The 12394-nt window shown below is 44.6% G+C and overlaps 1 protein-coding gene across 5 annotated transcripts in view; it reads left to right on the top strand.

Annotated features, from left to right (window-relative positions):
* The first annotated feature begins 1975 nt into the window (after positions 1-1975).
* The window catches only part of ABA3 (molybdenum cofactor sulfurase (LOS5) (ABA3)), a 107647-nt gene continuing 97228 nt past the window's right edge, over positions 1976-12394 (top strand). For 3 of the 5 annotated variants that reach the window (XR_015269359.1, XR_015269358.1, XR_015269357.1), the window contains exons 1-2: positions 1976-2251; positions 2329-2427. Coding sequence is in view for 1 of the 5 variants with exons in the window: in XM_086821395.1 (XP_086677521.1) it covers positions 2005-2251; positions 2329-2427 (346 nt within the window). In the remaining 4 variants the exon portion in view is untranslated. The remainder of the gene's footprint in view (positions 2252-2328; positions 2428-12394) is intronic. The other 2 variants (XR_015269356.1, XM_086821395.1) reach the window with 1 other exon arrangement.

Genomic DNA, 12394 nt, shown 5'->3' with positions numbered 1-12394 from the left:
GGGTGACACAAGATTCGGTCATTTGGAAGAGGGGCATGTCAACCACTTCGTAGGTTAAAATGGTTTTACCTACTTGACCTATTGGTTCTTTGCCATCTTACCCCGCTCGAACGAGCACTTATCTTTTGTAAGACAATCCTGGAACATATAAAGCAGCCTTTTCTTAAGCTTAATGTCAAAAAGGGAAAATCTAAGGACTTCATGTACATACTTACTTAAGACTAGTAATAGAGACCGGACCATCTTTAAGTTTGGCCGACCCAATGTGAAAACTAGTCACTTGTATATAAGTCATTTTTGACACTAAGGCATACTTGATGGATACTAAGATTAAGCTTATCTTGATAAAACAAGGTACTTTCCTTCCTTGAAATAATTTATTATTTAAAATATATTTTAACTTATTTTTTGGTATATAAGTTCTCAAGTTACTCAAGGTCAAGAAAAGTATTCTTATTTGCTACACAAGTTTAAGGTCTTTCCCATTTTTGAATTATGTACCCTTTTCACCTATCCACCAACATTCATTTGTGATAATTCCTAAGATATGAGACACAAATCACATAAGGGATATGACATTCTATTTATTAGACCATAAGACATGATACATGATCTTATGTCACACTTGATACATGACATGTATTCAATGATACCATATTACCCATAACACATAATACATGTTTACATAATACAAGTAGCTTAAGACATCATCCATAGAAGCGAAGGGTGCATTCCAACACCACCTTCCAACATATAGCTTAAGACATCATCATCCATAGAAGGGAAGTACACATTCCAAGATAGCTTAAGACATCATCATCCATAGAAGGGAAGTACACGTTCCAACACCTTTGCATGTGGTTTTTTGCTTGTAAAAAAAAAGGGTTGGTATGACGCATGTACATGATACAATAAGACATGGTAGATAAAACGTAACGATAATCATGGCATGACATAAGAGGAAAAGGTCAAATTTGCAAATGCCACCTTTAAATAGATATCTACAATATTCATGACATATGACACATCAACAAAGCACATGATATTTGACAATATATAACACACACAACACATTAATAGGATCCACACATGTCTTACCCTTTCTCAGCTCTCTCTTTCATACCTAACAAAGCACATGATATTTGACAATATATAACACACACAACACATTAATAGGATCCACACATGTCTTACCCTTTCTCGGCTCTCTCTTTCACACCTAACAAGAAAAATCCTTCTTTTCAAGAAAGCCTACATTTGCCTATTGTTTTTAAGAGCATAGTGCATTTTTAATATTATTATATTTATTTTATGAATACAATGTACTTTCATTTATATTTATTCTAGTAAGATATATATTCTATTAAACTTTTAACAAAATTTTGGTACTAATGTGCGTGTGCGTGTGCGTGTGTGTGTGTGTGTGTGTGAGAGAGAGAGAGAGAGAGAGAGAGAGAGAGAGAGAGAGAGAGAGAACCTTGTTTATAGTATTAGTTATAATCCTTTTTTTTTCGTATTTTCTGTTATTGAGAACCTTGTTTATTTTGAATTGTTGCCTTTAATTTGATCGGTTAGGAAAAACATCTTTTTCGAGGAGTTTGAATCATGTAAAAGGCACCTGCACAGGAGGAGAAATATTTTTTTTTCCTAACTGGTGAAAAAAAAAGATGAGCTTGAGGTTGAACCGGTTTTTATTGAAAAAGTACATAGGTTAATTTGGTTTTATAACTAAAATGTGAAAAATAGAAAAAGTACATAGGTTAATTTGGTTTTATAACTAAAATGTGAAAAATATGAATCTTTTAATTGAAGGCTAAGAAAAATTACAACCAAGGTTTTCTCAATGACGTGTCCAATTTGGGCTTTGAAGGCATGATGAGGTATGACGTGTCCAATTTGGAATAAATATATTATTGCAATAAACCTTCCAGCTGACTTGTCATGTGATCCCCATGGGATACATATATAAAGGACACTTCCGTCTATTCGCTGAAGAAGAACGCAATGGAGGCCTCATCTCGCTCCCGCGTGCACCAGCTCTTCGGAGCCCTAAAACTGCTTCTCAGCGCTCTCTCCTTCTCCAGACTGTTTGCCCTTCTTCGCTTGCCCTTCGCGTCCCCTTCCAGCTCTGCAAAACACGCAGACCCTCGCAAGCAGGAATTCCTCTCGCTTTACAAGGAGCAATACGGGTACCCCCATGCCCCCACCCACATCGACGAGCTTCGAGCCACGGAGTTCTCTCGGTTGAAAGGTATCAGTTGCTCTTTTTTTCTGTTGTTGTTGCTTCTTTCTCCTAAAGAAAAACCCTTAAATATCCCCCTTTTCTAGGTGATATATATTTGGATCACGCTGGCGCAACTCTCTACTCGAGCTCTCAAATCCGCTCCAGTTTGGAAGATTTATGTGAAAATCTGTATGGAAATCCCCGTATCCACAACCTCAGTTTAATTAATGGTCCAAAATTACAAGATTAAGCTTTTGTTCTCTGGAGATGTTCCTTACCTTCTGAAGCATAATGATAATCCAAGGCACTTCTTGAGTTTAGAGCATTTAGTAATGGAATATTTTTGATTTCTTGGACTCCATTAGTAGCTAGGTCCCCAATTGCATGCATGTCCATCCTCTCCAAGTTGTGCAAACACAATGCAAGGGAGCCAACTGTGAGATTTGGATCTGAGGGCCACAAACCATTTACAGATAAGTGTCCATAATGACCATGCCCATGCCCATAAGTAATCATTCCAATTAGAGACACTTGTAATTGCCAAGCAAAATTAGTGTACTTTAACTTCACCCAAAGTCTTGGGATTTTTGTTTTCTTTTGATCCATCTTGTTGCTGTATCATATGCTTATTTATTTCCTCCATCAGTATATTATGCTCCTCTCGACACTTAGTGGCTACTAGCTATGCCTTTATCCCACTACACAAACTGTATTTGGAGAACTCGTTACTCTTGACCAAGGAAACATTCTTGAAGTCCTCATTCCATATCCTACTCTATATAGGCTTATATTATAAGTTTTATAATATAAGGCTTTATTACATGGCTTTAATAATCAAAGCTCAAACCTTTGAGACCGGCAGGATTTGGCAATGCTTGTATGGACTTTGAGAAGGCCTATGACAGTCTAGAGTAGGCCTTCCTAGAGGGCATGATGATTCAAAAGGGCTTCTCTGCCGGTTGAGTGCAGCATCCACTCAACAGCTCAATATTAGGTGCTCATCTAGGAGATGAGAGGGAAGCACTTCTCATTTGCCAGGGCTGCCCCTCACCCTGTACCTTTTCTTGTTCGTGGCACAAGCCATGAGTAGCTTGGTTGATGACAGCCTCTAATTCGGAATGATGGATGGGGACTGGCACATGCATTTCTCGGGAGAGATGGGATGCCTGCCTGACTCAAACCTCTTCTTCTTTCAGCAAACAGCCCAATTGTGTGGCTGGCTGGACACCATTGCCTCCATTGACACAGCCATTCACTCCCTGACTTGTTGGAACCCATTCTTATGGCGATTCTTTTCCCTTATGACATATTCTCCAATGGTCTTCTTAATGCTTTCATCTGATGACGTCCTTCGCGATGATATTCCTCCAATTGTCTTCTCGATTGGCCTTGCAAGGGGCTAATTTCCAACCTGAAGGGGATTTCAGAGCTCTACTTGCAGCAGATCTGGGGTTGTTGGCTTTCAAGATTGTAGTCGGCAGGTTGGTCCTTCCCCTGTTGAGGTAGCAAAGGACCCTTCTCAGTGCTTATGCATTTAGGAGAACTGTCCCTTGGCCTGGACCCGAAAGAGTGGCATTGCAAGACCCCACAGCTCAGTTTTTCACTTGGGGTACATATGCCAAAATGATGGAGGTGGGCCCTACCGTTCTATATAAGGACAGCACCTGATTGGCAGTCTCTGTGTCCTACCAGCAGATGGTCATCATGGCGTCTGATTAGCCTCACGGGTGGGGACTGGCAGCTTACTGCATGCCTGACTCTTCCAGAGCCTCTTTGCGCAGAGGAGCCATGGCTTAGACAGCCCCTGATTCGGAATGATAGATGAGGACTTTACATGCATCTCTTAGGAGGGTTGGGATATTGGCCTCGCTCGAATCCTTGTATCCTGGCTCTTCTTCTCTCAGCAAGCTGCCCAATTGTGTGGCTGACATCCTCCTTTGGGTCATGGGCCTCCGCAATGATATTCCTCCAATAATATTTTTGATTGGCTTTGCAATTTATTCCCACCCTAAATGTGGTAGAGGAGGATCTTGGAGCTCCACTACAGCAGATCTGGTTTTTTTTCTTCTTCGGAGAAGTGACTTCTATTAAGTAACTAAAAATATACAAGAGGGAGATTTCAAACCAAACAAGGTGGAAATCTCAACCAGTCCGGTACCTTGTGCTGCCAACAAGGTCCCCTATGAGAGGGAGTAAAAAAGATGCCATAATCCTACTCTCTCATAAATTGGCCGTGCTTTCTATCTGCAGCCCTTGAACATCCCTGGATTCTGGCCCATGTGGCCATGAGTGTGTGGATGATATCACTCCAAATCTTGCAAATGCACGTTGATTCATAAACCAAATTGCCTTCAATGGCCTTAGAGCATCTAGCCTTCCAAATGTGCTAGGCCGCAGTATTGGCAATAATCTCCCATGCATTGTCCAACCTCTATGCTAGGGGATGCATCTTGACTTCGGCATGTCCTGAAGACGGCACCACCGAGCAACTCCCTGATCATAATGACTAGATCCATGATGTTCCCCTCATACTTGAGCCGTGGGCCTGCTTTTGTCAGTCAAATGATAGCACCAAACGAAATTTAAGCATCCTTCCTCATCCTTCCAAGGAGATGTGCTATCGCAGTCCAAATCCTTTGTGCTTCCCTGCTTTCCCATAAGCAATGGTAAACCGTCTCTGAAGCTCTTGCACATCTCGAGCATGCTGGACTAACACTAACAACTGGTCTCCATTGGTTGGTGGCAAGGCGAGAGCCTAATAAAGGAGGATATCCGTGTCCTCTTGTAAGAGTGCCTCCTCCTCCAAAAAGTCCTCTTAATGTCCGGTGTGATATCATAAGCCTCCCAATGAGGTCTAAAAGTAAGGACTCTCTGAATGTATCCTAGAACAAGATGTGTGGTGTTCCGCACAGTATACTTGAAGAAATGCATGTTTTTCATTGGGCTGGTAGCAATCCTCCACACCCACTCACTGGGTCCCAATGCAAGTACTTGATAGAGAAAATGCCATACAACCAAAGGCTCCAAGCATTTGTGATTATCCTTGGGCGGGATTAATATAAAAGAACTTCCCTACTCTGCCAATAACACTCAAAGGACGCACCACCGGGCCCGTGGTGATATCTTGCACATCACCTCTCTCAAAATACCATCCATCCTGTATATAGGTGCATCATCCTCCCCCGGACTGGGGAGGTCCATAACCTAGAGAGGTACACGTGTTGTCACATGCACTCATGCATTGAGGTGTAGTGTGACACACTGGCTCATCATCAGTGCTACACCTATACAAAAAATAGTACCTTTTACGAACATCGGTCGTACACCATGACTCCATTGTGAGCCCTAGTCCAGGGACATGTCCAGCACGAGCTATGTAGGTCATTCCAAGTTGCAGGTGTCAGAGTATGTTTGTGACCGCTCCCTACAAGAGGCCTCCAAGTCAGCAAACAGCACTCCACGGTACACTAGGGGCGTCCCCGTCCAGTGTACTGGCACGGCATAACAGGCAGACACACGCAAACAAGTCATGCAAAAATAAATTTATGCATGCAGGAATAAATGCATGTGCACATATAACGGACGAAATCTCCCTTTCATGAAACTTGTACAAGAAGTTCCTGTCGGGCACAAAACTAGCATGACAGAAATATAAAGATATGTCCTGGTCTTCCTATGGAGTGACAATCCCATAGGTAATACGCCATCCTGGCCATACACGGGTGGCACCAACACGCTTCTGTCCATATAGCACGAAGCAGGTCACACGGGTGGCACGAAACTGGTTCCCGTCCATGTGACACAGCACTGATCACACACGGGTGGCACTAATCTGGCTCCCGTCCATGTGACACCAAAAGACTGGCCCTTTCACATGGGACACTAGCCTGGCCCCATGTGAACATGGCACAAATCTAGCCGCTCTATGGAGTGACAGTCCCATAGAAGTGGCTCTAGAAATGGAGATGGACCAAATGGTGACATTTCCCCGGGCTTCTAAAGAGTTGTCCTCAACTGAAAAGCCTCGAGATATGCTTGCAAAAGCTAAGGGTAGTCACTTTGCATCAATTGACAAATAATTTTTAAATTTCACAAGGTATCTCCTGGAAAGCTTCCCATGTGATAACTCTCTCCTTATGAAATACAGTCTGCTCTAGCTGAAATATCTCCTCAAGCTCATCAATTTTTGGCGGATCTTCTATGACAGGCTTCTCTGGATCTGACCCCACATATTTCCGAAAAAGACTCACATGAAAAGCATTGTGAATCTTCCAATGGCTGGGTAAAGCAAGCCTAAAAGACACTTCATTGATCTTGTCAACCACTTTGAAGGGTCCATAATATCGAGTAGAAAGTTTTAGATATGATCTCTCTCGTCCTGGCCTCTTCCGAGGCCTAGCTTTCTCAAATTTCAGCAATACCCAATCACCTTCCTTGACTTGCATGTCCCTTCTATGCTTGTTAGCAGCCCTCTTATGCTTGTCGTGTGACCTTGCAATGGCTGTCCACACTTGAGCAAAGGCTACATCCAAGTCACACACACACTTATCAGCTGCAAAAATCTCATCCTTTGTACGAAGGATGGGTGGCAAGACCACTCTGCCCCCCATAAATAATCTCAAATGGGGCCTTTCCCGTGGAGGCATGAACTGTGTTGTTGTAGGCAAACTCTACAAGTGGAAGATACTTCTCCCACGCAGTCTTTTGATCTGCCACATAACACTTCAACAAAATGTACATTTTGCAACTCTGGCCAATTTCGAATGGTTTCAATCTTGTTAGGATCCATTCTTACACCATCCTTGGATACAATGTGGCCCAAATAGTGTATCTCTGAAAGAAAGAACTCACTTTTCTTGGCATTAATGAAGAGTTTATGCTTCCGCAACTCTTCAAACACTGTGTCCTATGCTCTTGCTCATTCTTGGAGAAAACCAAGATGTCATCAAAGAATACACCTGCGAATTTTCGATGGGGTCGGAATATCCTATCCATCATACGATTGAATGTGGCTGGGGCATTAGTAAGACCAAAAGGCATCACGAAAAACTCATATAATCCAAAAGCTGTCCTGAATGCAATTTTGTGGACATCCTCTGGTACCACTCATATTTGGTGATAACCACTCTTCAAATCAATATGGCTGAAACTGTCAGAATGCGTAGCGGAAGACTAACGCACGTAGGAGACGCATCACCATCAAGCACCACGAACACCCCCAACAACGGGCACTGCAGCATCCCTCCACCGGGCTCCCATCTCCCGGTGAGCTGCCTCCCAAAACACTGGCCGGAGGAGATGATTATGACAAGGTGCCACTGTAGCCTATATTGGCTCTTCAACTTCCCATGCTTCCACTTATGGGATAATCCAAGGCACCTTCTAGCCATAGATCACACGCTCGAAATTGCCAACCTTCCAACACCCTCCCTCGATTTGAGCTCTGCAAGCCATGGAGGCGCGAGGGGGTCGCCCAGGACCACACACGCCTGAGCCGCCCAGGACCACACACACCCGGGCTCTGTTACCATGTCAGAATGTGCAGTGGAAGACTAACGCACGTAGGAGACGCATCACCATTGAGCACCACGAACACCCCCAACGGGCACTGCAGCATTTCTGCAAAACGGGCTCCCATCTTCCGGTGAGCTGCCTCCGAAAACATCGGCTAGAGGAGATGATTATGACAAGGTGCCACTTTAGCCTATATATGGCTCTTCAACTTCCCATGCTCCCACTTATGGGATAATCCAAGGCACCTTCTAGCCATAGATCACACGCTCGAAATCGCCAACCTTCCAATAGAGAAAAGCCGAGCCATCAAGCTTATCTAAGATGTCATCAATGCGCGGGATTGGAAATCTGTTCTTGATGGTGAGCTTATTTAGAGCTCTATAATCCACACACATGCGGAATGACCCATCTTTCTTTTGTACAAGAAGCACGGGAGAACAAAAAGGTGAAGAACTTGGCTGAACCAAACCTTTCTCCAAAAGCTCATTAACCTGCTCTTCTTCTTGTGCGGTACTCACACGATATGCGGGTTTGTTAGGTGGAGAACTACCTGGCACAAGATCTATGCGATGATCCTCGGGCCTTTGAGGAGGTAGTTCACTTGGCAATGCATAAGCAAAACAATCTTTGTATGCATGAAGTAAATTCAGCCTATCCAGAGTCAAAACATCCACATTTCATGACTTGGTTCAATGTTATCACGAACAAAAACCAAGTACGTTGAAAGACTCTTTTTCATTGCTTTATTAATCTGGATGTGAGATACAACTGGAATAGAATCCCCTTTCTTGCCAGCATCAATAACATGCATGCGGCCTTTATGCATAAAGGAAATTCTGTTTGTCTTGTACTCTTTGTGGGGCTCAAGCCTATGATGCCATGGCTTGCCGAGCAATACATCACATCCATTAAGAGGTGCAACCAAGAAATGCTCATGATCAAGATAACCCTGAATATGTATGCGCAACTTTCCAATAAGTGGGATAACCTGCACCTCTTTACCAACAAAGGCAGCTTCTGCTTCGATTTGAGGCTCTATGTCCTCAACCTCAATGCCCAAGGCGGCTGCCATCTGGGTAGAGATGAAGTTATCTGTTGCACAATCATCAAACATAAATAAAGCGGGTTGATCTTTGATTTGGCCCCATGCTTTGCATACCATCCTCTCTTTACCATTATGCTTCGTGTTTCCTTGCACATCGGGAACGGCATGCACATTTGCCTTGGGTTGCTTGTCCCATGCTTTTGTTTGTGGTTGGGGCATTGCCTAAACATATGCTCTTTACTGCCACAAGAAAAGCATTTCCCCTTCTTTGCATATTGCTCCCTTTGCTCGGGAGTCAAGCCAAATTTGTTCTTCTTTGGCCTATTATCCTTGGATGAGGTATTTTTAGCTTTACCTTCCTTCTGGACATCTGAAAGCTCTTTTTAGGTGGCTGTCCACCTTTTTGCAGGTTTGGGACAGCCTTCTCTTTGCCCTTGGAACCACCTTGATCTTGCTTGATTTTGAGCACCAATTGCTCTGTAGCAAGAGCAGATGCTATAAGCTGCTGTAAAGTGTGTTTCGGGTGCAACTCGATGCCCCAATGATAGGCTGGTTGCAACCCGGAACGAAACTTTCTTTTCTTTTCATCCTCGGATAGTTGCATGAAAGGAGTAACCTCGAGCAAAACTTTCCAAAATTTGCTCACATACTGCTGCACACTCTTATTATCCTTTTGGTCAAGTCTATCCCACTTTAGGGTGAGTGTATGCTTTGCATTTGGAGGCAAGAATTGGGCGTAAAATTTGTCCTTGAACTCTTTCCAAGTGCATATGGGGTCTTTGGTGGTCTTTTCAGTGATCCACCAATGGGTAGCTGTCCCCTTCAAAAACATGCTTGCATGACGATTTTGGACTTCTCAGTGAAGTTCTCTTCACTAAATGCAATATCAAACTGAGCCACAAAAGCAAGCACCTTAGAGGCATCAAATTCCCCATGATAGGCATCAAACTTCACCGACTTGTCCCCTGCCTTGAACTCCTTGAGCTTTTTGGCATGAGGCTCAAGTTCTTGCCTCTTTCTCTTGCCCTTGTTCAATGGGGTAGCTCTCTGTGCATGAGCTTCATGGGTAATCTTAGGTGTTTTAACTAAGCAAAGTGACATGGGTCTTTGGTTCTTGTGGCGCCACTGCATGTGACCTCGCTGAAAGATGCCTTGTCTCGCCACGAGACAACACAATAGGCAAGGTCTTTTGGCATGCATGCCGACCACTGTCGCCATGATGTACATACTTGGAATCCATATGGCCTTTAGCATGCATCCTCCTGTGCCATGAGGAGTGGATGCATGGTGAGAAGTGATCGATACTTCTTCTTTATGCAAATATGATCTCAACCTTTGAGAGGTTGGGTCTCCATGCTTCAAACGGAGTGGATTCTTGAACATAAGCTGTCCATCCTCTCCCTCTTTTAGGTCACCCTTTCGGATAAGATAAGAGAGTGCCAACTCCCTTGCTTCTTGAGCCATAGATTCAAAAGTCATGTCCACCATAGCATCAACTTTCTTGGCTTCTATGACACTTTGTACATGGGGGTCTTCATGCAAGAATTTCAGCTCTTGCTCTTTTGCTTGCAAGAGCCTCTTCATGTGCTTCAACTCAGTCCTCCTCAATGCATTGGGCTCTTCCTCATGCATGGGTTCTTTACCACGTGATGCCTGTCCCATCAATGCACTGTCATAGACTCTCTCTAGAGGCTTATGCCTTCCATGCAATGCATCCGAATCCCGTGAAGCACTTGATTGGCCCCTCGAACTCGGCACTTCCAATGGGTTGCCGTGGCTGTCCATTGAGTCAAGTGTTCATACTTGCTTCTGATCTCAAAACTCTGTCTCCTCTTGAGGAAGAGAGACGACTGGGCTCTGATACCAATGTGACTGCTCCCTACAGGAGGCCTATAGATCGGCGTGGAGGTGCTCAAGAAGTGGTCTCTGTAGTAAAGCATCTTCGTCGGGAGTGGCTGACTGGGAGATAGCCAAGTCTCCTGTATGTGGCCCTGCCAAATGTCATGTCTCATGACTCTGTCTGTTCCTCTCTGTCTGAGAGAGGAACAGACAGAGTCATACTGTAAGGGTGGTAATCTGTCTGCAGCTAGGTCATACTGTAAGGGTGGTAATCTGTCAATATCAATCCTGTGTGATGATATCCACTGTACCACCTGGGAGTACCATGACCAGGTATGTCCCTCCTCAGCAAGTTGTCTGGATGCCTCAAAAGCAGCCCGAGATACCCGATTTAGTGGGAGCTCCCGCATCCTGTGTATAAAAGATATAGTCTGGAACATGGCCTCTACTAACATAGGTGGTACAACAAACTCCGCTCGAAGGATATCATGTGGTACTGAAGGTTTGCTGCGGATCATCCGTGAGAGCATCAAAATCTGAGGGCGCTCTATCTGTGTCCATGAGGATGTAGCCAAACCTGGTGCCCATACTGTTGCTGCATACATCAATGCTGGAGTAACTAGTGTATCAAATAGCCACCCCTTAGTACGGGGCTCCTGGAAGTGTGCATGGTGACACTGGCATTCCAAAATTGCTAGTGCTGCGTACCCTCGTGTCACTCTGTCTCTGGCTGCCTGTGCCATAGAGAATCTCCCTGATGAGCTGGTAAATGTGACCCCAAGGTATACATATGAGAGAGAGAGAGAGAGAGAGAGAGAGAGAGAGAGAAGCGTATAACTCTGCTATATACACAAGAAAATCCCGGAATACAATGTATACTGTGTGGTGGGCAAGGGGCCATTTTATATGGCCCTAGGGCAGCTAGTCGGCCTGCATATAAGCAGCCGACAGCCCCTTGAGTGTACCTGACTAGTAGCACAATAGTCGGCTGTAGAAAGACCTGTTGGCTAGCATCAACAGAGTCGGCCAGCACCAATAGAGTCGGCCAGCACCTACAGACAAGTCGGATAGCACACAGAGATAGGCGGGCAGCCGACAACTCTCCACACATCAGGAAAAAATATGGAAAGTGGGGAAAAATGGGAAAACACCCAAATCGGGCGGGCACACACAACAGAGGCCCTGGTGTAAATATACAGAGAGGAGATGACTGCTAACACCCCCTCTCAGCTCGTGAATGTGGAGCCAACCCCAGTGAGCTGGAGTGCTGCGGGAGCATAGCCTGAGAACTTCGTGAAGAGGTCTGCCACATTGTCCTCCGTCGAACAATAAAGAAGCAAGATGGCACTAGCCAAGATCTTCTCACGAACAAAGTGATATTGTATCTCTATGTGCTTGGTCCGGGCATGGAAGACCGGGTTCCGAGCAATAGCTATACAGCTCTGGTTATCGCACTGGATGACTGTGGGCTCCTTCTATGGAAACCCAATCTCGCCAAGCAACCTCCGTAGCCACACAACCTCGCAAGCAGCACCACAAGCAGCCCGGTACTCCGCCTCTTTGATGACAAGGCAATAGTTGGCTGCCTCTTACTGCTCCATGAAACTGCTCCTGAGCCAAGGGAAAAACTGTATCTTGATGTGGATCTCCTCATGTCTGGATCTCCTCCCCAATCTGAGTCACTCCAACCTTGGAGTTTGACTCCATCCTTCAATCCCCCTTCTGTGTAAAAGAGTCCAAGATCCTTCGTACCCTGCAGATACCGCAAGATC

This window comes from Cibotium barometz, chromosome 27, assembly GCF_041138505.1.
Source record: "Cibotium barometz isolate CiBa-2024 chromosome 27, ASM4113850v1, whole genome shotgun sequence".
Taxonomy (NCBI): domain Eukaryota; kingdom Viridiplantae; phylum Streptophyta; class Polypodiopsida; order Cyatheales; family Cibotiaceae; genus Cibotium; species Cibotium barometz.
This window is presented reverse-complemented; position numbering and strand designations above follow the sequence as displayed.